This window comes from Stegostoma tigrinum, chromosome 2 (genome assembly GCF_030684315.1).
Source record: "Stegostoma tigrinum isolate sSteTig4 chromosome 2, sSteTig4.hap1, whole genome shotgun sequence".
NCBI lineage: Eukaryota > Metazoa > Chordata > Chondrichthyes > Orectolobiformes > Stegostomatidae > Stegostoma > Stegostoma tigrinum.
In genome coordinates this window covers 37991761-38014294 of record NC_081355.1, presented here as the reverse complement: position 1 = coordinate 38014294, position 22534 = coordinate 37991761, and the positions used below count along the sequence as shown (strand labels likewise).

Below are 22534 nucleotides of genomic sequence, written 5' to 3'. Positions count from 1 at the left end.
ATCTTAAAAGTTTCCTTCTGTCAACTAGCTAGCCGATCTTTGTGTCATCTGTAACTTACTTATCAATGCTGTCCCTGCACAGTCTCAGCTACATCATTTATATCACAGGTTATAAGAGACCCACATTGATCTCTGTGGTATACCGCTGCATTAGGGAAGGCAACAGCCCAGTATATTATCACTGGACTGTTATTCCAGAGACTCAGGTAACATTCTGGGGACCCGGGTTCAAATCTTGCTATGGCAGATGGTAGAATTTAAATTCAATGAAAAAAAAAGTCTGGAGTTAAGAATCTAATGATCACCATGAATCTTTTGTTGATTGTCAGAAAAACTCACCTGGTGCACTAATGTCCTTTACGGAAGGCAACTGCCACCTTACCTGGTCTGGCCTACATGTGACTCCAGGTCCACAATGTGAATGACTCTTAATTACCCTTAATTTCCCAGCAATCAGCAAAAAAATGGCTCCAGCCACATAAAAAGCCTGCTGCTGCTACCTGTCGCTTATCACTAAGCCATTTTTAGATCCAACTTGCCAAGATGCCCTGGATCCCATGAGTGTTTACCTTCTTTATCAGTTTCCCGTATGGGTCCTTGCCAAAGGCCTTGCCGAAATCCAAATAAACTACATCAACAGCCCTACCCTCATTCAAACACTTATTCACCACCTCAAAAAAAATCCATCAGATTTGTTAGGAATGACAAAGTGATGCTGACTATCTTGATCCAATCTTGCCTTTTTAAATGGAGATTCATTTTCTCCTACACTGTTTTGTCCAATAGTTTCCCTACCACTGATGTTAGACTCACTGGTCTATAGTTTCCTGCTCCATCTCTACTACCTTTCTTGTAAAGTGGAATCACATTAACTGTCCTCAGGTCCTCTGGCATTGCCATGTGGCCAGAGATCACTTGAAAATTTTGGTCAGTCTGCTGTAATTTCCTCCCTCATCTCCCATAGCAGCCTGGGATACAACATATTTGGACATGTGAATTTGTCCACTTTTAAATGTGCCAAAGCCCTCCAATAACTCCTCGCTACTATTATATCAATCTGTTCAAGAACTGTGGTCGGGATAAACCAGGGAATTATAACTCTGTGGATGTAACATCAGTGGTGGGGAATCTAGTGTAAAAAATGTATCAGGAATAGGATTAATCTTTACTTAGAGAGGCTGGGGTAGTTAGCATAATTTTGTTTGATTTGATTTGATTTATTACTGTCATGTCTATCGAGGTATAGTGAAAAGTGCTATCTTAAATGCTTTACAGGCAGATTGTACAGGACAAGTGCATCAGGGTAACAGAACAGAGTGCAGGATACAATTTACAGCTGCCAAAAAGACACAAAGAGAGATTAGTGTAGAGAGATTAGTAGATCAGTATTAGTGTTAAAGAGGTCCACTCAGAAGTCTGATAACAGCAAGGGAAATCATGTCTCTCAGGTTTGATTGAGTTTTTCAAGGAGCTGATTAGGGGAATTGATGAGGGTTGTGCAATGAATGTAGTCGAAACGGACTTCAGTTAAGCTTTTGACAAGGTCTCATATGGGAGACTGGCTAAGAAGCTAAAAGCCCATGGGATGCAAGGAAACTTGGTAAATTGGATCCAAAATTGGCTTAGTGGCCTAAGACAGAATAATGGTTGAAGGTTGTTTTTGTGACTTGAAGCATGTGTCTGTGACATACTACATGATTTGAGGCTGGGTCCGGTGGTGCTTAAAGTGTACATTAATGACCAAGTTCACAGATGGCACAAAGATTGATGGTGTGGTAAATAGTGAAGATAAAAGTCTTAGATTACAGGATGATATTAGGAGGGCTGGTAAAATAGACAGAACAATGGCAAATTTAACTTAATCCTGAAAAATGTGCATCTTGAAAGGATTTACAAGCTAGGCTATACACAATGCATGGTAGGACTCTAAGAAGCACAGAGGATCAGAGGCACCTGGCCATACATGTTCATAAATCCTTGAAGGCAATAGGACTATTAGATAAGGTGGTTCATAAGGCATGTGGGATATTTAACTTTATTAATGCAGGCACTGGACATAAAGGCAGTGAAATTATGATGGAGTTGTAAAAGACATTATTTAGGCAACAGCTGGAGTACTCTGCGCAGTTCTGTTTGCTACACTCCAGGAAGGATGAGATTGCACGAGCGAAGGTGCAAGATGAGATTCACCAGCACATATGCTGGAACAATTCATTTATAACAAGAGACTAGTTAGGCTGAGTCTAGTTCTGTTCTGTAAATGTTCTGAAGTTTTGAAGAAGAGTCTTTGAACATGTTGCTGCCAGACCTGCTGAGTTTCTCCAGCATTTTATACTTTTATTTCAGATTTCCAGTATCTGCAGTATTTTGTTTGTATTTTAGGCGGAGAGTAAGTTGAGGCAGAGAAAGATGATAATACAAGTGGAAACCAAGTTGAATATAGGAAGTGGAATAAAAAGGAAGAATACAAGAAGAGCCCAGCAGAAAATAAATAAACTAACTATATATCTCTTATAAGAAAATGGGGGTTGATTAGGGCCTAAAAGGGGATTTATACAGAGAAGCAATGGGTATGATTGATAGAATACATGAGTACTTTGCAGCTGTCTTCACCAAATGGTATGATTCAAGATCATAGTCATATAGGACAAGTCAGATGACAGAGTGAAATCTGGCTCGATGGACAATAAGTTTTATTTTTCTTTTCAATTTATCTGGAGATAAGCTACTGAACATGTTCACAAAGAGGATGCCCATGTAGTTTTAACTGAATGATATCAATGTTTATAAATCAAAAGAAAACCACAAACTATGTTACAGTTTACAGAACTTGTTTGAATCACTCTTACTCCATTGGTTCTGCCATTTTTGGAATATTGCATACAATTCTGGTCTCCCTGGAGGATGTTATGAACTTTGAAGGCGCTCAGTAAAGATTTACAAGAATATTGCTAGGAATGGAGAGTTTGAGCTACAGGGAGAGGAAAACAGGCTGGGGCTATTTTTGCTGGAACTTCAGGGTCTGAAGGGTGACGTTATGGAGGTTTATAAAATCATGAGGGGCATGTTTAGGGTAAATAGACAAGATGGGATAGTCCAAAACTAGAGGGCATAGGTTTAAGGTGAGGGGGAAAGATTTAAAAGGGACCACAGGGACAACATTTAGGCAGAGGGTGAGCCAAATTTGGATAGCATCACTTAGAACTTACAAGCTCACTGTATAGAGATAGTAGGATTGCAGATGCTGGAGAATCTGAGATAACAAGGTGTACAGCTAGATGAACACAACAGACCAACCAGCATCAGAGGAGCAGGAAGGCTGGTGTTTCGGGCCTAGACCCTCCTTCAGAAATCGGGGAGGGGAAGGGGGTTCTGAAACAAATAGGGAGACAGCAGGAGGTGGATAGCAGATGTATAGTGGAGAAGAAAGGCAGGCAGAGAGGAGACAAATAAGTCAAAGAGGCAAGGATGGAGCCTGTAAAGGTGAGTGTAGGTGGGGAGGTATGGAGGAGATAGGTCAGTCCAGGGAGGACGGGCAGGTCAAGGGGGCAGGATGAGGTAGGAGATGGGGGTGGGGCTTAAGGTGGGAGGAGGGGATAGGTTGGATGAAGGACAGGTTAGGGAGGCAGGGGCAATCTGGGCTGGTTTTGGGATGCGGTAGGGAGAGGGGAGATTTTGAAGCTTGTGAAGTCCACATTGATACCATTGGGCTGCAGGGTTCCCAAGCAGAATATGAGTTGTAGTTCCTGCAACCTTCAGGTAGCATCGTTGTGGCACTGCAGGAGGCCCGGGATGGACATGTCGTCTGAGGAATGGGAGGGGGAGTTGAAATCGTTCGCGACTGAGAGGTGCAGTTGTTTAGTGTGAACCAAGCGTAGGTGTTCTGCAAAGCGGTCCCCAAGCCTCCGCTTAATTTCCCCAATGTAGAGGAGACCACAGCAGGAACAGTGGATGCAGTATACCACACTAGCAGATGTGCAGGTGAACATCTGCTTGATGTGGAAAGTCTTCTTGGGGCCTGGGATGGGGGTGAGGAGGGAGGTGTAGGGGCCGGTGCAGCACTTCCTGCTGTCGCAGGGAAAAGTGCTGGGTGTGGTGGGGCTCGAGGAAAGTGTGGAGCGGACAAGGGAATCATTGAGAGAGTGGTCTCTCCAGAAAGCAGATAAGGGTGGGGAGGGAAAAATATCTTTGGTGGTGGGGTCAGATTGCAGATGACGGAGGATGATGCGTTGGATCTGGAGGTTGGTGGGGTGGTACGTGAAGACGAGGGGATTCTGCTTTGGTTGTTATTGGGGGAGGACAACCAAGGCAGAATCCCCCTCATCCTCACATGCCAGCCCACCAACCTCCAGATACAACGTATCATCCTCTAACACTTCCGCTATCTACAATCCGACCCCACTAACAAAGACATTTTTCCCTCCCTACCCTTATCTGCTTTCCGGAGGGACCACTCTCTCTGTGACTCCCTTGTCCACTCCATATTCCCCTCCAGCCCGATCACACCCAGCACGTTCCCTGCAACCGTAGGAAGTGCTATACCTGCCCCTACACCTCCCTCCTCACCCCCATCCCAGGCCCCCAAGAAGACTTTCCACATTAAGCAGATGTTCACCTGCACATCTGCTAATTTTGGTATACTGCATCCACTGTTCCCGTTGTGGCGTCTTCTACATCGGGGAACCAAGTGGAGTCTTGGGGACCGCTTTGCAGAGCACCTACGCTTGGTTTGCACTGAACAACTGCACCTCCCAGACTGGAACCATTTCAACTCCCCCTCCTATTCCTCAGATGACATGTCCATCCTGGGCCTCCTGCAGCGCCACAACGATGCTACCCAAAGGTTGCAGGAAAAGCAACTCATTATTCTGCTTGGGAACCCTGTAGCCCAATGGTATCAATGTGGACTTCACAAGTTTCAAAATCTCCTCTGTCCCTACTGCATCCCAAAACCAGCCCAGCTTGTCCCCGCCTCCCTAACCAGTCCTTCCTCCCACCTATCCCCTCCTCCGACCTCGAGCCCCACCCCCACATCCTACCTACTATCCTCATCCTGCCCCCTTGACCTGCCCGTCCTCTCTGGACTGACCTATCTCCTCCCTACCTCCCCACCTACACTCACCTTTACAGGCTCCATCCCCGCCCCTTTGACCTATCTGTCTCCTCTCTGCCTATCTTCTCCTCTAACTATCTTCTAGCTGCCTCCCCCCCGCTCCTATTTATTTCAGAACCCCCTTCCCCTCCCCCATTTCTGAAGAAGGGTCTAGGCCCGAAACGTCAGCCTTTGCTCCTCTGATGCTGCTTGGCCTGCTGTGTTCATCAAGCTCACTGTATTGTTTTGCCTCTAAGTGCAAACAAAAAGCAAAGCAGCAATCAATCCAGTACCATCATTATTTGCATACATTCTGTCTCGGTGGCAGGACAGAACCTGCAGAGGCAGTAACACAGCAGCATCCAGTTGCCCTGGAACCTCTTAACATTGACTGTGGACCCCATGAACTCTCACGCCTCCTGAAACAGCTGCACTGAGGCCAGTATCCCTTCACCAAGTCACCCTTTATTTACTTATATACTGTAGACTGGCTGTGGCCAGTCAGCTCAGAAGTCAGTCCCTGAACTGAGGAGATTCTAAATCTCCTCGTTATATTAGTCAGCCAGGACTTTCCTGTTTGGTCACGGTTAACAACCCCAATCAAGGATCTCATAGTCAACAAGATCCAGCTGGTTCTAATCATGAGAGTGCCCCATCCCCTCTCCAGTTATTGATTCCTCCACTACGAGAAAGGTTTCTTTCAATCTATCCCATCCGTGTCCATCATAATTTGGTACACCTCAGTCTGGGTCCCAACTTAGCCTTCTCAGTTTTACAGGAAATAAATCAATTATGTTAACAGTGAGGTGACTATTTATAATTGTTGATTGCACAGTGAGACTGGACTTGGAATATTAGTTCTGTTTCTCTCCGCAAATTCTGTCAGCTGAATTTCTCCACCATTTTGCTTTTATTACTATCTCTTTTAACATCCAGAGGGCTCTGGCTTTTTTTGCATTACTTTGCCTTTTGTAGGAATGTACTATGGGCTATGGCCAGCAAAGATTTGGCCATGGACACAGTATGCTTCATTTGTAGATGGGATTATTTTCCATCTATTAATTTTAATGGATGTTACTTTGTATAATGAGCCCTTTTATTGTTGCATTCCCTGATTGAGAGCTCCTCAGCATTTATCGCAAGAGAAGAAACACTGGAGACTCCGATGATAATTTTCAGAAATTCTCTGTACTTCAAGGCAGTGATAGACAGACTTCAGACTCCATGCGGATCTTTACAAAGTGGTAATTATCTCAACACACTAATGTAAGTTTCCCTATGTCACGTTATTCTGTATCTTGTATCTTATCTGGACAATAATGAGGTTTAGTTGATGACGAACTGCTTTATTGCAGGCTTTAATATAATCTTGATTACATAGAACATAGAACATAGAACATTACAGCACAGTACAGGCCCTTCGGCCCTCGATGTTGTGCCGACCTGTCATACCGATCTCAAGCCCATCTAACCTACACTATTCCATGTATGTCCATATGCTTATCCAATGACGACTTAAATGTGCTTAAAGTTGGCGAATCTACTACCGTTGCAGGCAAAGAGTTCCATTCCCTTACTACTCTCTGAGTAAAGAAACTACCTCTGACACCTGTCCTATATCTTTCACCCCTCAATTTAAAGCAATGCCCCCTCGTGCTCGCTGTCACCATCCTAGGAAAAAGGCTCTCCCTATCCACCCTATCTAACCCTCTGATTATTTTATATGTTTCAATTAAGTTACCTCTCAACCTTCTTCTCTCTAATAAAAACAGCCTCAAGTCCCTCGGCCTTTCCTTGTAAGACCTTCCCTCCATACCAGGCAACATCCTAGTAAATCTCCTCTGCACCCTTTCCAAAGCGTCCACATCCTTCTTATAATGTGGTGACCAGAACTGTACATAATACTCCAAGTGCGGCCGCACCAGAGTTTTGTACAGCTTCACCATAACCTCTTGGTTCCGGTACCTGATTCCTCTATTAATAAAAGCTAAAACACTGTATGCCTTCTTAACAGCCCTGTCAACCTGGGTGGCAACTTTCAAGGATCTGTGTACATGGACACCGAGATCTCTCTGCTCTCTACATTGGGTCTGGTAACTTTCATCATGTGTTCTCACTGTGTAATCAACAATAGTTAATAGTTACCTCACTGTTAACATAATGTATTCCAGTCCATACTTTAAACATCACAGTTACTCTAATGAGAGGGCGTAATGTGGGTTCTAAACAGGCATTATCAATGTATCAAACAAAAAGTAATTCATTAACAGGAAATAGCAGTAAAGTTGTGCAGAATTACCACAAACAAGTCTAAAAAGCATGTCCTTCTAAAACGGCCTAAATGATCAAACTATGATTTTTAAAACTTCTTTATTCATAGAATGTATGTGTCACTGGTGAGGCCAACATTTATTGACCATCCCTAATTATCCTTAAGATGGTGATGGGAAGCCATCCCCTTAAACTCTATAATCTATTTTTGTATATTTGAATATGTCCCCCAAACACGTCTCTTGAATACAAGATATCCAACCAAATAAAGTTCTGTTAATAAAGAAAATCATTTATCAAGTCCACTCCCTAAAGTTAACTAGTTTAACTGATATTAAGTGTGTCACTCACAGAGATGATGTGTCCTTTAAGGCCATGAGCAGAGTCGGCACACTCAATTACTGCACTCAGCTGAGGGTAGCCAACTCCTGTTTTAATCCGAGTTGTGCACACAGAACCTAGAAAGATTTAAAAATAGTTTACACCAATAAAGAACAAAAACGTGACTTTATATGTTCTTTTATGATATTTTCAGGAATTCGCAAAGTAATTAATAACTTGTTGTCACAAATGTTAAATGTACAAAAAGGGTGGCCAATTGCGCCCAAGATCCCAAAAATGACAGGTAAACATATAGCCAATTGATTATTTTTGTGTTCTGGATGAGGGAGGACATTGAGAATTTTCCACATGTGCTTTGTATACTGCAATGGGATTTTCACATCCGTTTCACTTGGCAAAAAAACTTTGATTTAAAAAGGATATACTTCCTGGGGTGGGGGTGGTTTTATAAGGGTAGTTTATATTTCCAGTCCTGGGCTTAGGCTTGAACCAGCAACTGTCTGATTTCTCAAAGAAAAAGCCAAGTCTGACAGGAGTAGGTGAATCACAATATTGATTCATTGAATACTATTCAGGCATAAACAGCAGGATAGAATACATAGAATGCCTACAGTTCAAAGGGAAGCCAAAATGGCTCTCTGCAAGAACTACTCAGCTTGTCCTATGTGTCTGTCCTTTCCACATAGCTTACAGCCCTAAGAATTTTTTCACTTCAAGTACATACCAAATTTCTTTTAAAAGGCACAATTCTTCAGCTTCTTCAATCTATCCACATAACTGAAGTTTTGCAATTTAGAACCATTCTCATAAATCATTTTCATAATCTCTCAAAATCAGCCCTGACCCTCATTGTGTGTTCTTTTACTACATACTGCTACTACTTACAGAAGACTTTTGGATTCTTTTTTGTGATACCTGTCAGTCTCTTCTCAAAACCTCTCTCAGCAAAGTCACAGGGAAATGAGAGATAAGTGTGCCAATTACTGAGTAGTCAAAATTGGGGATGTTCATATCCCATATTGTTTAAAAAGCTAATTGTGTAAAGGGAAGTGAGGTGAAAAACCTCATGACTTTGGGCTTTCTATATTCAACATGGCCCTCATATGTATTATTATCCTGAACATATGATATACAGCCTATTTCTGTTTCATCCTACTTTCTATCTCATTCAACTTCAATCAAACTCTGATTCTGGGTGACTGCTCATGGAATGTACCTCAACAATATCCAAACTATCCCACCCTTAAGGGGAGCTCATTGTTCCATTACAAATTTGCCTACCAATCTTCCTTTCCATTCTGCCTATACCAGATCTGTTATCAAACTGAAAATGACCCTCATCCAATTAAATAGTTTTTAAAGTCTGCACTGCTCCTTGTCCTTTCTCATGATATTGTAAGGGTTAAATTAGCAATGACCACTGTTCCACGACTGATACTCCACTTGACCTACCACAATTCCAAAACAAAATCTAGCAATGCTTCTTTCCATGCTCATCCAAAAATGTGCTGAATAATAAAAACCTCCCAAACACAATTTGGGAACTCTTCCCCCATCAAAAGATTCACAATCTGTTGACTGAAAAAAAATGCTCCATATCTCACTCCTAAATGATCAACCCCTTGCTCTATGTTCCAGATTTCCCAGCCCGAAAAAACAAATACTCACTTGTCTCAATGCCTATCCTATCAAATAGTTCAGAATATTATATGTTCCACTGAGATCATGTCACATCTTTTAAATGTGAGTGCACTTGGGCCTATGTATTCAGCCTCTCAACATAGGACAACCCTCTCATCTCCCAGAGCCAATCTAGTGAACTTTCACCTTATCATCTTCAATGGAAGTATATCCTTCTTTATGTATGGAAAACAAAACAGCATGCAGTTCTTCAGGGGAGGCAATGGCCAAGTGGTATTATCACTAGACTTATTAATCCAGGAAACTCAGCTAATGTTCTGAAGACCGAGGTTCGAATCCTGCCATAGCAGATGGTGAAATTTGAGCTCAATAAAGAATCTGGAATTAAGAGTCTAACAAAGATCTTCTTCCAAACTCCATTGTCAATTGTCAGGAAAAACCCATCTGGTTCACAAATGTCCTTCTGGGAAGGCAAGTGCCATCCTTACCTGGTCAGGCCTACATGTGACTCTGACCCACAGCAATGTGGTTGACTCTTAACTGCCCTCTGGGCAATTAAGATGAGCAATAAATGCTGGCCTAGCCAGCAACACCCACATCCCATGAATGAATAAAAGAAAAGGAGGTATGGTCTCAATATAGATTATGCATGTGTAGCAAAGCTTCCAACGCTGAAGCCCCAGCGTTGATCCTTATGTTATTCCATCAGTTACAGATTTCAAATTTGAAAATGCCCTGTTTATCTTTAGTCTTTCCTTCTTGTCCATTAACTCATCACTAAATAGAGTCCATGGATGGAAAGTTGGCTTCCGGGATGGTCTGGGCTGTGCATGCCACTTTCTGTAGTTTTTTTACGGTCCTGGGCACAGCAGTTGCCATACCAGGCCATTATGTACCTAGACAGTTTGCTTTCAATGGTGCATCTGTAGAAGTTGGTGAGGGACCTTATGGACATGCCAAATGTCCTGAGCCACCTGAGGAAGAAGAGGCATAGTTGCGCCTTCTTAACTGTCACATTTATGTGGGAAGTCCTGGACAGGTCGTCAGTCTTTGTCATTCCGAGGAACTTGATGCCCTTCGCTCTCTCAACCTCAGTTCTGTCAATGTAGATGGGGCGTGTTCTCCCTTCCTTCTGAAGACAATGATCCATTCTTTAGTTTTGCTGACATTGGGAGACAGATTGTTTTCATTGCACCATGTCACCAAGCCTTCTATCTCCCTTCTGTATTTTGACTCATTGTCACATGACTTGATAGAGGTGCACAAAATGATCAGAGGTATAGATAGAGTGGACAACCAGAGAATCAGGTAGCTATTACAAGGGGTCACAGTTACAAAGTGAATCTAGTTAGATATAGGGGAGACGTCAGAGGTAGGTTCTTTACTCAGAGAGTGGTAGGGGCATGGAATGCATTGCCAGAGACGGTAGTGGAGTCACCCTCATTGGGGGCATTTAAACGGCTATTAGATAGGCATATGGATGATAGTGTAAGGTAAGGTTGGAGGTTAGACAGACTTTAGGTTTAGGGTAAAAGTTCAGCACAACATCGAGGGCCGAAGGGTCTGTACTGTGCTGTACTGTTCTATGTTCTATGTACATATGCACTCCACTACTGTGTGTCATCAGCAAGCTTGTAGGTGGCCTTCATTCGGAATTTAGCAACATAGGTACACAGGAGTACAGTATGGGACTGAGGATACATCCTTCGCGGGCTCCAGTGTTGAGTGTTATTGTGGAGGAGACACAGTTACCTATCCTCTCTGTGGCCTATAGGTAAGAAAGCTGAGGATCCATTTGCAGAGGGTGGAACTGAGGCTAAGGTCACACAGTTTTAAGATCAGCTTGTGATTTCAAATAAACCTGTTGGGCTGTAACCTGGTGTTATGTGACTTTGGTGTTCTGACTTATGATTATCAAATTAACAATGTTACAACACCAAGTACAACAAATAAAGAATACATACATAAATGTGATTGAATTGTCAGGATTCGAGTGCCTGATGGTCAGGGCTCAGGGACTACGTTTAGCTTTAGCTGTGAGGGTTAAACACACATATGGATTAGCGATCAAATTCTGGGCATTCATGGTCCATGCAGCTTTGTCTGTACAACACTTCTCAATTCATTTACACAAAAATGCACACAAAAGCACTTTGAAGGGATTTTTGTAGAAAACGTACATGTTTCAAAACTGCTTAATGTTTCTGGTACAGACTACTGGACAGCTACTGAACTAATCGTGGATATGTCATTTGTCCAGCCTCAAAGAATCAAAACACAAAACTAACTGCATTTTTTAATGAATGTTTACAAATGGAAATCAGCCCAAGTAACACTTCAGAGCATTTTGTTCCCTCATTACCTACTGTATTATTCAATTACCTGGTCCAATGCCCACTTTGATGATATCAGCTCCTGATAAAATAAGCTCTTCAACCATCTCCCCTGTCACCACATTACCAGCCTTTAGTTTAAAAAGACAAAAATGACCAGACATAATAAAATAAAACTCAAAAGCAGAAAAGCAGGCACATTATCTTAAAAGAACATAGATTTGCGTGCCAAGAAGATGATTGTCATCAAAATTAATGCAAGGAAAATTCATCAGAAAATGATAGGCTATTTCAGCACTTAACACATCAGCTACATTTGGAAAGGCAAGGACTGATTTTGTCACCTTGACTTTGTGTGTGGGAAATCATGTCTCACTGACTTAATTGAGTTTTTTGAAGTAGTTAAGAAGAGGATTGATGAGCCAGAGCAGTGGACGTGAACTATATGGATTTCACTAAGGTGTTTGGATACAGAACTGGCTTGAAGGTAGAAGATAGAAGGTTGTGGTGGAGGGTTGCTTTTCAGACCGGAAGCCTATTACCAGCGGTGTGCCACAAAGGTGTTGCGTCTCCTGCATTTTATCATTTATATAAATGATTTGGATGTGAACATAAGTGGTATGGTTAGTAAATTTGCAGATGACACCAAAATTGGAGGTGCAGTGGACAGCGAAGGTTACCTAAGTACAATGGGAATCTTGACCAGATGAGCCAATGGGCTGGGGAGTGACAGATAGAGTTCAATTTAGATAAATGTGAGGTGCTGCATTTTGGAAAGGCAAATCAAGGCAGGACTTATACACGCAATGGTAAGGTCCTGGGAAGTGCTGATTTACAAAAAGACCTTGGAGTGTAAGTTTGTAGCTCCTTGAAAGTAGAGTCACAGGGAGATAGGATAGTGAAATAGGCATTTGGCTAGAAAAAAAAATGGTTACGACTAAAATTGGGCCTTGAAGTCAGAAACGGGTGAATTTATTATGGGGAACAAGGAAATGGCAGATGAGTTGAATAGGTACTTTGGATCTGTCTTCACTAGGGAAGACACAAGCAATCTCCCAGATGAAGCAGTGGCTGAAGGACCGAGGGTAATGGACGAACTGAAGGGTATTTATATTAGGCAGGAAATGGTGTTGGATAGACTGTTAGGTCTGAAGGCTGATAAGTCCCTGGGACCTGATGGTCTGCATCCCAGGGTACTTAAGGAGGTGGCTCTAGAAATTGTGGACGCGTTGGTAATTATTTTCCAAGGTTCTATAGATTCAGGATCAGTTCCTGCGGATTGGAGGGTGGCAAATGTTGTCCCACTTTTCAAGAATGGAGGGAGAGAGAAAACAGGAAATTACAGACCGGTTAGCCTGACGTCTGTGGTGGGAAAGATGCTGGAGTCAATTTTAAAATATGAAATTACGACTCATTTGGATAGCAGTAACAGAATAGGTCAGAGTCAGCATGGATTTACGAAGGGGAAATCGTACTTGAATAATCTTCTGGAATTTTTTGACGATGTGTCTATGAAGATGGATAAGGGAGAGCCAGTGGATGTAGTGTACCTGGACTTTCAGAAAACCTTTAATAAAGTCCCGCATAGGAGATTGGTGAACAAAATTAGAGCACATGGTATTGGGGGCAAAATACTGAGTTGGATTGAAAATTGGCTGGCTGACAGAAAGCAAAGAGTAGTGATAAACGGGTCCCTTGCGGAATGGCAGGCAGTGACCAGTGGGGTACCACAAGGTTCGGTGCTGGGATCGCAGCTGTTTACGATATATATTAATGATATAGACAAAGGCATTAGAAGTAATATTAGCAAATTTGCTGATGACACAAAGTTGGGTGGCAATGTGAATTGTGAGGAGGATGTTATTAGAATACAGAGTGACTTGGACAGGCTAGGTGAGTGGCAGATGAAGTTTAATGTGGATAAATGTGTGGTTATACACTTTGGTGGCAAGAACAGCAAGGCAGATTACTATCTCAATAGAGTCAAGTTAGGTAAAGGGGAAGCACAACGAGATCTAGATGTTCTTGTACATCAGTCAATGAAAGCAAGCATGCAGGTACAGCAGGTTGTGAAGAAAGCTAATAGCATGCTGGCCTTCATCACAAGAGGAATTGAGTATTGGAGCAAAGAGGTCCTTCTGCAGCTGTACAGGGCCCTGGTGAGAGCACCTGGAGTATTATATGCAGTTTTGGTCTCCCAATTTGAGGAAGGTCATTCTTGCTATTGAGGGAGTGCAGCGTAGGTTCACAAGGTCAATTCCCGGGATGGCGGGACTATCATATGTTGAAAGATTGGAGCGACTGGGCTTCTATACTCTTGAGTTTAGAAGGATAAGATGGGATCCGATTGAGACGTATAAGATTATTAAGGGATTGGACACTGTGGAGGCAGGAAGCATGTTTCTGCTGACGGGTGAGTCCAGGACCAGTGGACACAGTTTAAAAATAAGGGGTAGGCCATTTAGAACAGAGTTGAGGAAAAACTTCTTCACCCAGAGAGTGGTGGACATAAGGAATGCTCAGCCCCAGAAGGCAGTGGAGGCCAATTCTCTGGATGCTTTCAAGAAAGAGATAGACAGAGCTCTTAAAGATAGTGGAATCAAGGGTTATGGGGATAAGGCAGGAACAGGATACTGATTGTGGATGATCAGCCATGATCATAATGAATGGTGGTGCTGGCTCGAAGGGCCGAATGGCCTACTCCAGCACCTTCTGTCTATTGTCTATTGTCAGTGCATTGAGTATAGGAATTGGGAACTCATGTTGCAGCTGTACAGGACGTTAGTTAGGCTACTTTTGAAATATCACATGCAATTCCGGTCTCCTTGTTCAAGGAACAATGTTGTGAAACTTGGAAGGGTTCAAAAGGGATTTACAAGGATGTTCCCAGGGTTGGAGGATTTCACCTATAGGGAGAAGTGGCTGGGGCTATTTTTCCTGGATCATCAGAGGCTGAGGGGTAAACTTGTAAAGGTTTATAAAATAATGAGGGGCATGGATTGGATGAATAGCCAAGGTCTTTTCCCTAGGATGGGGGAGTCTAAAATAGAAGGCATAGGTTTAAGGCGAGAGGGGCAAAATTTAGAAGGGATTTAAGTGGCAACTTTTTCACGCAGAGGGTGGTGCATGTATAGAATGACCTGCCAGAGGAAGTGCTGGAGGCTGGTACAATAACAACACTTAAAAGGCAAATGGATAAGTGGAAGAATTGGAAGGGTTCAGAGTGGTATGGGCTAGATTTATATAGGGCATCTGGTCTGCATGGACAAGTTAGACCAAAGGATCTGTTTCAGTGCCGTACAACTCTTCGACTCTAAATGACAGCTGAACCATGGTTTTAATTTATCAGCCAGCAGAATCCTAAGACGTAGGGGATGTAGGGCGGCACGGTGGCTCAGTGGTTAGCACTGCAGCCTCACAGCACCAGGCACCCGGGTTCAACTCCAGCCTCGGGTAACCGTCTGTGCAGAGTTTGCACATTCTCCCTGTGTCTGTATGGGTTTCCTCCCACAGTCCAAAGATGTGCAGGCTAGGTGGATTGGCCATGCTAAATTTCCCATAGTGTTCAGGGGTGTGTGGGTTATAGGGGGATGGGTCTGGGTGGGATGCTTCAAGGGGCGGTGTGGACTTGTGGGGCTGAAGGGCCTGTTTCCACACTGTAGGGAATCTAATCTAATCTAATCGAATCTCATCTATCAGCTGGACTCTCACACCACCTCTTTTCATGATGACCTGTTGAATCACATGCCAAACAGGTAATTTCATACCCACTAAGGGTCCTTCCTCTGGAATGAAGTCCCCATGTGTGAAACCCCACTTGGTGAGCCAATCAAAGGCAGAAGTTTTTTTTTGCTTGGCAGCACTGATACAGAGGCTTTGATTGCTGTTTGAAGGTCATCCTTCCCTCTGGATTTCCATAATTATTGAGGACTCAAGTCTCAGGTACATAAATTAAATTTGGGGATAGTTGGGAAAGGAGACAAAGTGGATGTAAGCAAAGGCAGGAAGGCCAGCACCTTGATCAGACACTGATTGCTGCCTCAAGCCCAATAATGCAGGCCCATTATCTGCATTAATCCCACAAAGAACTACAATTAGCTACAAGATACTCTGATCAATGTTCTTCACTGGAGGTGCTGCCTGGCAAAATTCTCCACCACATTCTGTTTTAATTTCTGATCAACGGCATTTGTAGTACTTTGTTTCTGTTATAGCAACAGCTGGTTAGTTTTCTTTACTGTTGCCATGTGATCTTAATGACAGATGTCTTTTTCCTAACCCTCATTATTTGGAAATACATGCTGCAATTTCAGAAATATCAAATTGAATCACATGACTTGTACTGGGTTAGCAATTTTGATTTTCATCAATGCCTCCTTCCTTTTGGCAACCACTGTCAACCACAAAGTATTTAATAGCTTTTCAACTTAACTGTATTGGAATTGTGTCAAGAATGAGTGTGGAACCATATTCAAGCACTCTATGTTGGATTACCCAGTGACTGTCTGCTGCAATAATTTAATATGTTTCACCAATTGTTTTGTGTGGATGTAATACTCACCATAATTGTGTGTTTCGGAAACTTAGCCCGGACAGTTTTAACCGATTCAACAAAGTATTCTGAGTAACCATTGGCAACATCCAGACAGATGAATTTGATGGCTGGGATTGTTTCCAAAATTGTGTAAAGTTTGTCCAAGTCTTTCTGGCCAGTGCCTGAGCTAACAGCTATGTGCTGAAGGGAGATATCACAAAAAGAAAGAGAATGAAAGAACGATTAATCAAGGTGCTGCTTCAAACTGCTATACTCAAAGTTCAAAGGGTATTTTGTGTATCTTAAATTCACAATTGGCCTGGAATTCTTTCCAGAGAAAATGCATTTCAGAAATTTAGGTTTCAAGGTCAGCAGGCTTCAAATATTTTTCTGTTCCTTTTCAACCTTTCAGGTCTCACAGATCTCCATACTCATGTACTAATCATAACAATAAACGTAGAGCTGGACAAACACAGTAGGATCACACAGCGATAATGGGAACTGCAGATGCTGGAGAATCCAAGATAACAAAATGTGAGGCTGGATGAACACAGCAGGCCAAGCAGCATCTCAGGAGCACAAAAGCTGACGTTTCGGGCCTAGACCCTTCATCAGAGAGGGGGATGGGGTGAGGGTTCTGGAATAAATAGGGAGAGAGGGGGAGGCGGACCGAAGATGGAGAGAAAAGAAGATAGGTGGAGAGAGTATAGGTGGGGAGGTAGGGAGGGGATAGGTCAGTCCAGGGAAGTCGGACAGGTCAAGGCATCTGGATGAAAGGTTTCGGCCTGAAATGTTGACTTTCCTGCTCACCTGATGCTGTCTGACTTGCTGTGTTTTTCCAGCTCCACATTTATTGACTGTGGCTTTCAGCATCTGCAGTCCTTACTATCTCCTACTAATTACAGCAACCCCAGCTGATGGGAACAGTTTGTGTCAAAAGCTACATTTGTAATATTTATGGTCATGTGCTGCTGAGGCATTAAAAAGCAGAGATGTAAGGTCCAACTATATTTTGGGGTGGTTTCAGACATGAAAGTAAGCCTCAATGCTCACAAAAGCAATAGCTTTCCATTCCATCCATTCTGAGGACAAAGATTACATTTTAGCACCATCCATTCCCTACTAAAGAAAGAATTATCTCCTCTTTAATCCCCACCCAAACACAAATCACCAGAAGAGCGTAAGTGAAATATGCAGAGCACCCCATCACTGACCTAACTGTAAACATAAACAGCAACAGACAGATAACAGAGTTTGAACAGAGTAAAGATAACATTATTATTCCATTTTATCTCAAAAAAGAGAGTTTTCAAATACCTCAAGACATTCAGGATGTAATGTTGCAAACTTCTTCCAATCTTCTAGAATGTAGTGTTTATGAATGGCAGTAAACATCCCAAACTACAAAATAAACCAAAATAGTATTTCAGAAAATGGATTGAACACAAATTAAAAGAAATCAGTGGATCTAGTGTTCTTGGAAAACACTTCGTGCCTCAAATGTATACAGCACGAGGAGCACTGACCTGCCATGATCAAGCCATTTTCACTGACACAGCTATTTCAACCTTGTCCAAGGTAGTGCATGGTTTTCACACTCAGATGTTGTAAGACTGACAGCCCTTGACAACAAAGCTGCATTCAACTGAGTGTGGCATCAAGGAGCCCTGGTAAAACTGGAATCAATGGAAATCTGGGGGCAAAGTCTCCAGTGGTTAGATTCATACCTGCCCCATAGGAACATGGTTGTGGTTGTCGGAGGTCAGTCAACTCAGCTCCAGGACATTGCTGCAGGAGTTTCTTAGGGTAGTGTCCTAGATCCAACCATCTTCAACTGTTTCATCAATAACCTTCTATCCATCATAAGGACAGACGTGGGGATGTTTGCTAATGATTGCACAACATTCAGCATCATTCATGACTCAGATACTGAAGCAGTCCATGTCCAAATGTAACAAGATCTGGCCAATATTCAGGCTTGGGCTGACAAGTGGAGAGTAACATTCATGCCACACGAATACCATGCTATAACTTTCACCAATAAGAGACAATCTAACCACTGCCCCTTGATATTCAATGGCATTACCATCATTGAATTTCCCACTGCCAACATCCTGGGGGTCATCATTGACTCGAAACTCAAATAGACTCACCACATGAACACAGTGGCTACAAGAGCAGGTCACAGGCTATGAATACTGTGGCATGTAATACACCTCCTGACTCCCCAGAACCTGTTAACCATCTATAAGGCACAAGTCGGTATGTGATAGAATACTCCTCATTTGCCTGGATGAGTGCAGTCCCAACAACACTCAAGATACTTGACACCATCCAGAACAAGGCAGCCTGCTTTATCGACACCACGTCCACAAGCATCCAACCCCTCCATCACCAATGCTCAGTAGCAGCATTGTGTACTCTCTACAAGATGCACTGCAGAAATTCACCAAAGATCCTCAGACAGCACCTTCCAAACCCACGACAACTTCCATCTAAAAGGTCATGGACAGAAGATACGTGGGAACACAACTACCTTCAAGTTCCCCTCCAAGCCACTCACCATCCTGACTTGGAAATATATCACCATTCCTTCACTGTCATTGGATCAAAATCATGGAATTCCCTCCTTAACGGCATAGTGGATCAACCCACAGCAGACGGACTACAGTGGTTCAAGAAGGCAGCTCACCACTACTTTCTCAAGGGCAAGTAGGGATGGGCAATAAATGCTGGTCACATCCCACAAGTGAGTAATTTTTTTAAAAAACTCAACACCCAATCCAGGGCATATTATCAAATAACTTTCAGTTTAATAAAATAATCTCTCACCTGTATAGGTCAGCATGGATCATAATCTATGGCTTAGTTGGAAATGGCTTTAGTTTCATAGAGTTAGAGCAAGGATCAAGCCCTTTATTACAGCTCATTCCTCATAACCATATAAGTAAAGCAATCAAGTGAAGGATTTCAATAGGAAAATAAACATTTTAAAACTAGTTTTGAAAGAATGCTATAAATTATGAAAGCTTGTGCTTACGTACTTTCTCCAAAATTAATTCACAATATTCAGCACTGAGTTGGTTCTCACGATTAAGGACTAGAATAATCTAAATCCCTGGTATTCAAATGAGGGCAGGGTTCATGTGCAGGTGGTGAACATAACTGGCTCCTAATGTTCTAATGGTGTCTGTAGGAAGTGTGTAAATAATGTTATATTAAATTAAGTTTTCATACTACTTATAGTGAAGGGCCTGGGTGTTGTGAATGAAGGACATTGAGGAGATGATTAAGTAGGATTACCTGTGTTATAAAATACAGAACCAGACCAATTCACACCAACCAGTTCATGTGCCACTCCAGCTTCCTCACGATTTTCATAGAAACATAGAAAATAGAAGCAGGAGTCATCCATTCAGCCCATTATTCCTGCTTTACTATTCAACATGATTACCGTTGATCTTTTATCTCAACGTTATATTCCTGCTTCCCCAAATACTCCTTGTTACCTTTAATTTCTAGTAATATATTTATTCTTCCTCAACTATATTCAGTGACCTGGGTGCCACAGCTTTCTATTGTTGAGAATGCCACACATTCAACACCCTTTGAGAGAAGAAATCTTGCCTCACCTCAGTCAGTAAAGGCCTACCCGGTATCCCGAGACTATGACCCCTCATTCTGCAACCACCTCCGCCTACCAAATTATGGTGCAAGCCTGGGAAACCCAATATCTGCATTCTAGTCTGTCAAGCCTTATCAGGATTTTATGTTGCAATGAGATCCCCTTTCATTCTTCAAAACACCAGTGAATACAAGACCAGTTAATTCAAACTGTCCCGATACAACAAACCTGTCACCCAAGAATCAGTCTAGTTCTTCTGTACTAAATTAACTTTGTTAACTTTCTATTCCTTTCCCTCTCAAATATTTGTTATTTTCCCCTGAAATGCATCTAAACTATTCATTTTAACCACTTCCTGAGGTAGTGAGTTTTACATTCTCATCACTCTCTCGGCAACGAAGTTTCTTCTGAACTCATTTCTAGATTTCTTGGTGACTATCTTATATTGACGAATTCTGGTTATGCTCTTCCCCACAAACAGAAACATTCTCTCTGGATCTACATTATCAAAATATTCATAATTTTAAAGACTTCTACTGCACAGCCTCCTTTATATTTTAGCAGCAAACAGAACCAGCCTGTCTGTTCTTTCCCAATAGGTAAACTCAGATATTCCTGGTGTAATCCTTATAAATCTCTTTTTTTCTTTTCTCTGTTTTTCTCTTGTTAGGGATTAACACTAGCTAGCATTCATATGGTATGGACATAACCAGTTAGTTTTCAACTCAAGCCTCAATATTGTCCAAGCCTTGTTGTAGCCTGGTATGAGTTGTTTCATTGTTGGAGTAGTTGCAAATAGAGATTGTCATTGTGCAATCATCAATAAACACCCCTAACTTTATGACAGTTCATAGGTTATTAAAGAAGACGATGATGAATGGTGATTAGTGAAAATGTTTGGGATGAGGATGCTCCCCACAGGAATACTTATACAGATGTGATGATGTTGCAATTATCAACATCATTTTCTTGTGTCAGATATGAACATAGAACATAGAACATTACAGCACAGAACAGGCCCTTCGGCCCTCGATGTTGTGCCGACCTGTCATACCGATCTCAAGCCCGTACATTCCATGTACGTCCATATGCTTGTCCAATGATGACTTAAATGTACTTAAAGTTGGCGAATCTACTACCGTTGCAGGCAAAGCATTCCATTCCCTTACTACTCTCTGAATAAAGAAAGCGCCTTTGACATCTGTCCTATATCTTTCACCCCTCAATTTAAAGCTATGCCCCCTCGTGCTCGCTGTCACCATCCTAGGAAAAAGGCTCTCCCTATCCACCTTATCTAACCCTCTGATTATTTTATATGTCTCAATTAAGTCACCTCTCAACCTTCTTCTCTTTAACGAAAACAGCCTCAAATCCCTCAGCCTTTCCTCGTAAGACCTTCCCTCCATACCAGGCAACATCCTAGTAAATCTCCTCTGCACCCTTTCCAAAGCTTCCACATCCTTCTTATAATGCGGTGACCAGAACTGTACGCAATACTCCAAGTGCGGCCGCACCAGAGTTTTGTACAGCTGCAGCATAACCTCTTGGTTCCGGAACTCGATCCCTCTATTAATAAAAGCTAAAACACTGTATGCCTTCTTAACAGCCCTGGCAACTTTCAAGGATCTGTGTACATGGACACCGAGATCTCTCTGCTCATCTACACTACCAAGAATCTTACCGTTAGCCCAGTACTTTGCATTCCGGTTAGTCCTACCAAAGTGCATCACCTCACACTTGTCCACATTAAACTCCATTTGCCATCTCTCAGACCAGCTCTGCAGCTTATCTATGTCTCTCTGCAACCTACAGCATCCTTCGTCACTATCCACAACTCCACCGACCTTAGTGTCGTCTGCAAATTTACTAACCCATCCTTCTATGCCCTCATCCAGGTCATTTATAAAAATGACAAACAGCAGTGGACCCAACACCGACCCATTCAGCCATTCGAAAATTTCCCTTATTTCCCCCATTGTTAGCTATACCATGTGCCACTACTTTATCAAAGATCACCTGACTAATTGAATCTTTGAAACTTATGACACACAAGAAAGCCATTCAAACCACGGTGCTCATACTGGTTCTTTAAAACAACAGTTGTGCTTAACTTCACAACTCAATTTTAGCCATAACTGGATAAATTCATCAATTACCTGTTCAGTTCCCTTTTAAAATTAGTTATCAAATCAACTTCAATCATTTTTTCAGGCAGGGTGTTCTAAATCCCAGCAACATTTGTCCTCTTTGGTCTAGATATTTTAGCAATTATTTTAAATTTGTAACTTCTGGTTATTGATCCACTCATCAGAAGGATTAATTTTTTTCCCTCCATCAAGGGAATGAATGTCTCATATTGTAAAAACCTCTGTTAGGCGCCTTTTAACTTTCTACATCCCAAAGTTACAACAATTCTAACCTTTCCAACTTCTCTTCATCACCAAAATCCCTCATCCTTGCTTGAATCTTGGTACTTTTTCACCGCATACTTTCATAGATCTATATCTTCCCTGAAAAGTGGTGCCAGAATTATCCATAACACTTCAAATGAGGTCTAAGCAATGATTTATAAAGTTCCTATATTATATCTATACTAAATTGAGGGCAACTGCTCTCACTTTTTTGGCATTGAGCTCTTACATTGTTGCCTGAGTCAAGGCTACAATAAGTTTGAGCCTGCACAGTTTTGAATAAGC

General features: G+C 42.2%; 1 protein-coding gene across 2 annotated transcripts in view; it reads right to left on the bottom strand.

The window, feature by feature from the left end:
• LOC125448356 (GMP reductase 1) overlaps nt 1–22534 on the bottom strand; it is a 113494-nt gene that overhangs the window by 46145 nt on the left and 44815 nt on the right. For both annotated transcript variants that reach the window (XM_048523637.2, XM_059653473.1), the window contains exons 3-6: nt 17531–17614; nt 16241–16414; nt 11729–11810; nt 7715–7821 (exon numbers count right to left, since the gene is read on the bottom strand). In XM_048523637.2, coding sequence (XP_048379594.1) covers nt 7715–7821; nt 11729–11810; nt 16241–16414; nt 17531–17614 — 447 coding nt within the window. The remainder of the gene's footprint in view (nt 1–7714; nt 7822–11728; nt 11811–16240; nt 16415–17530; nt 17615–22534) is intronic.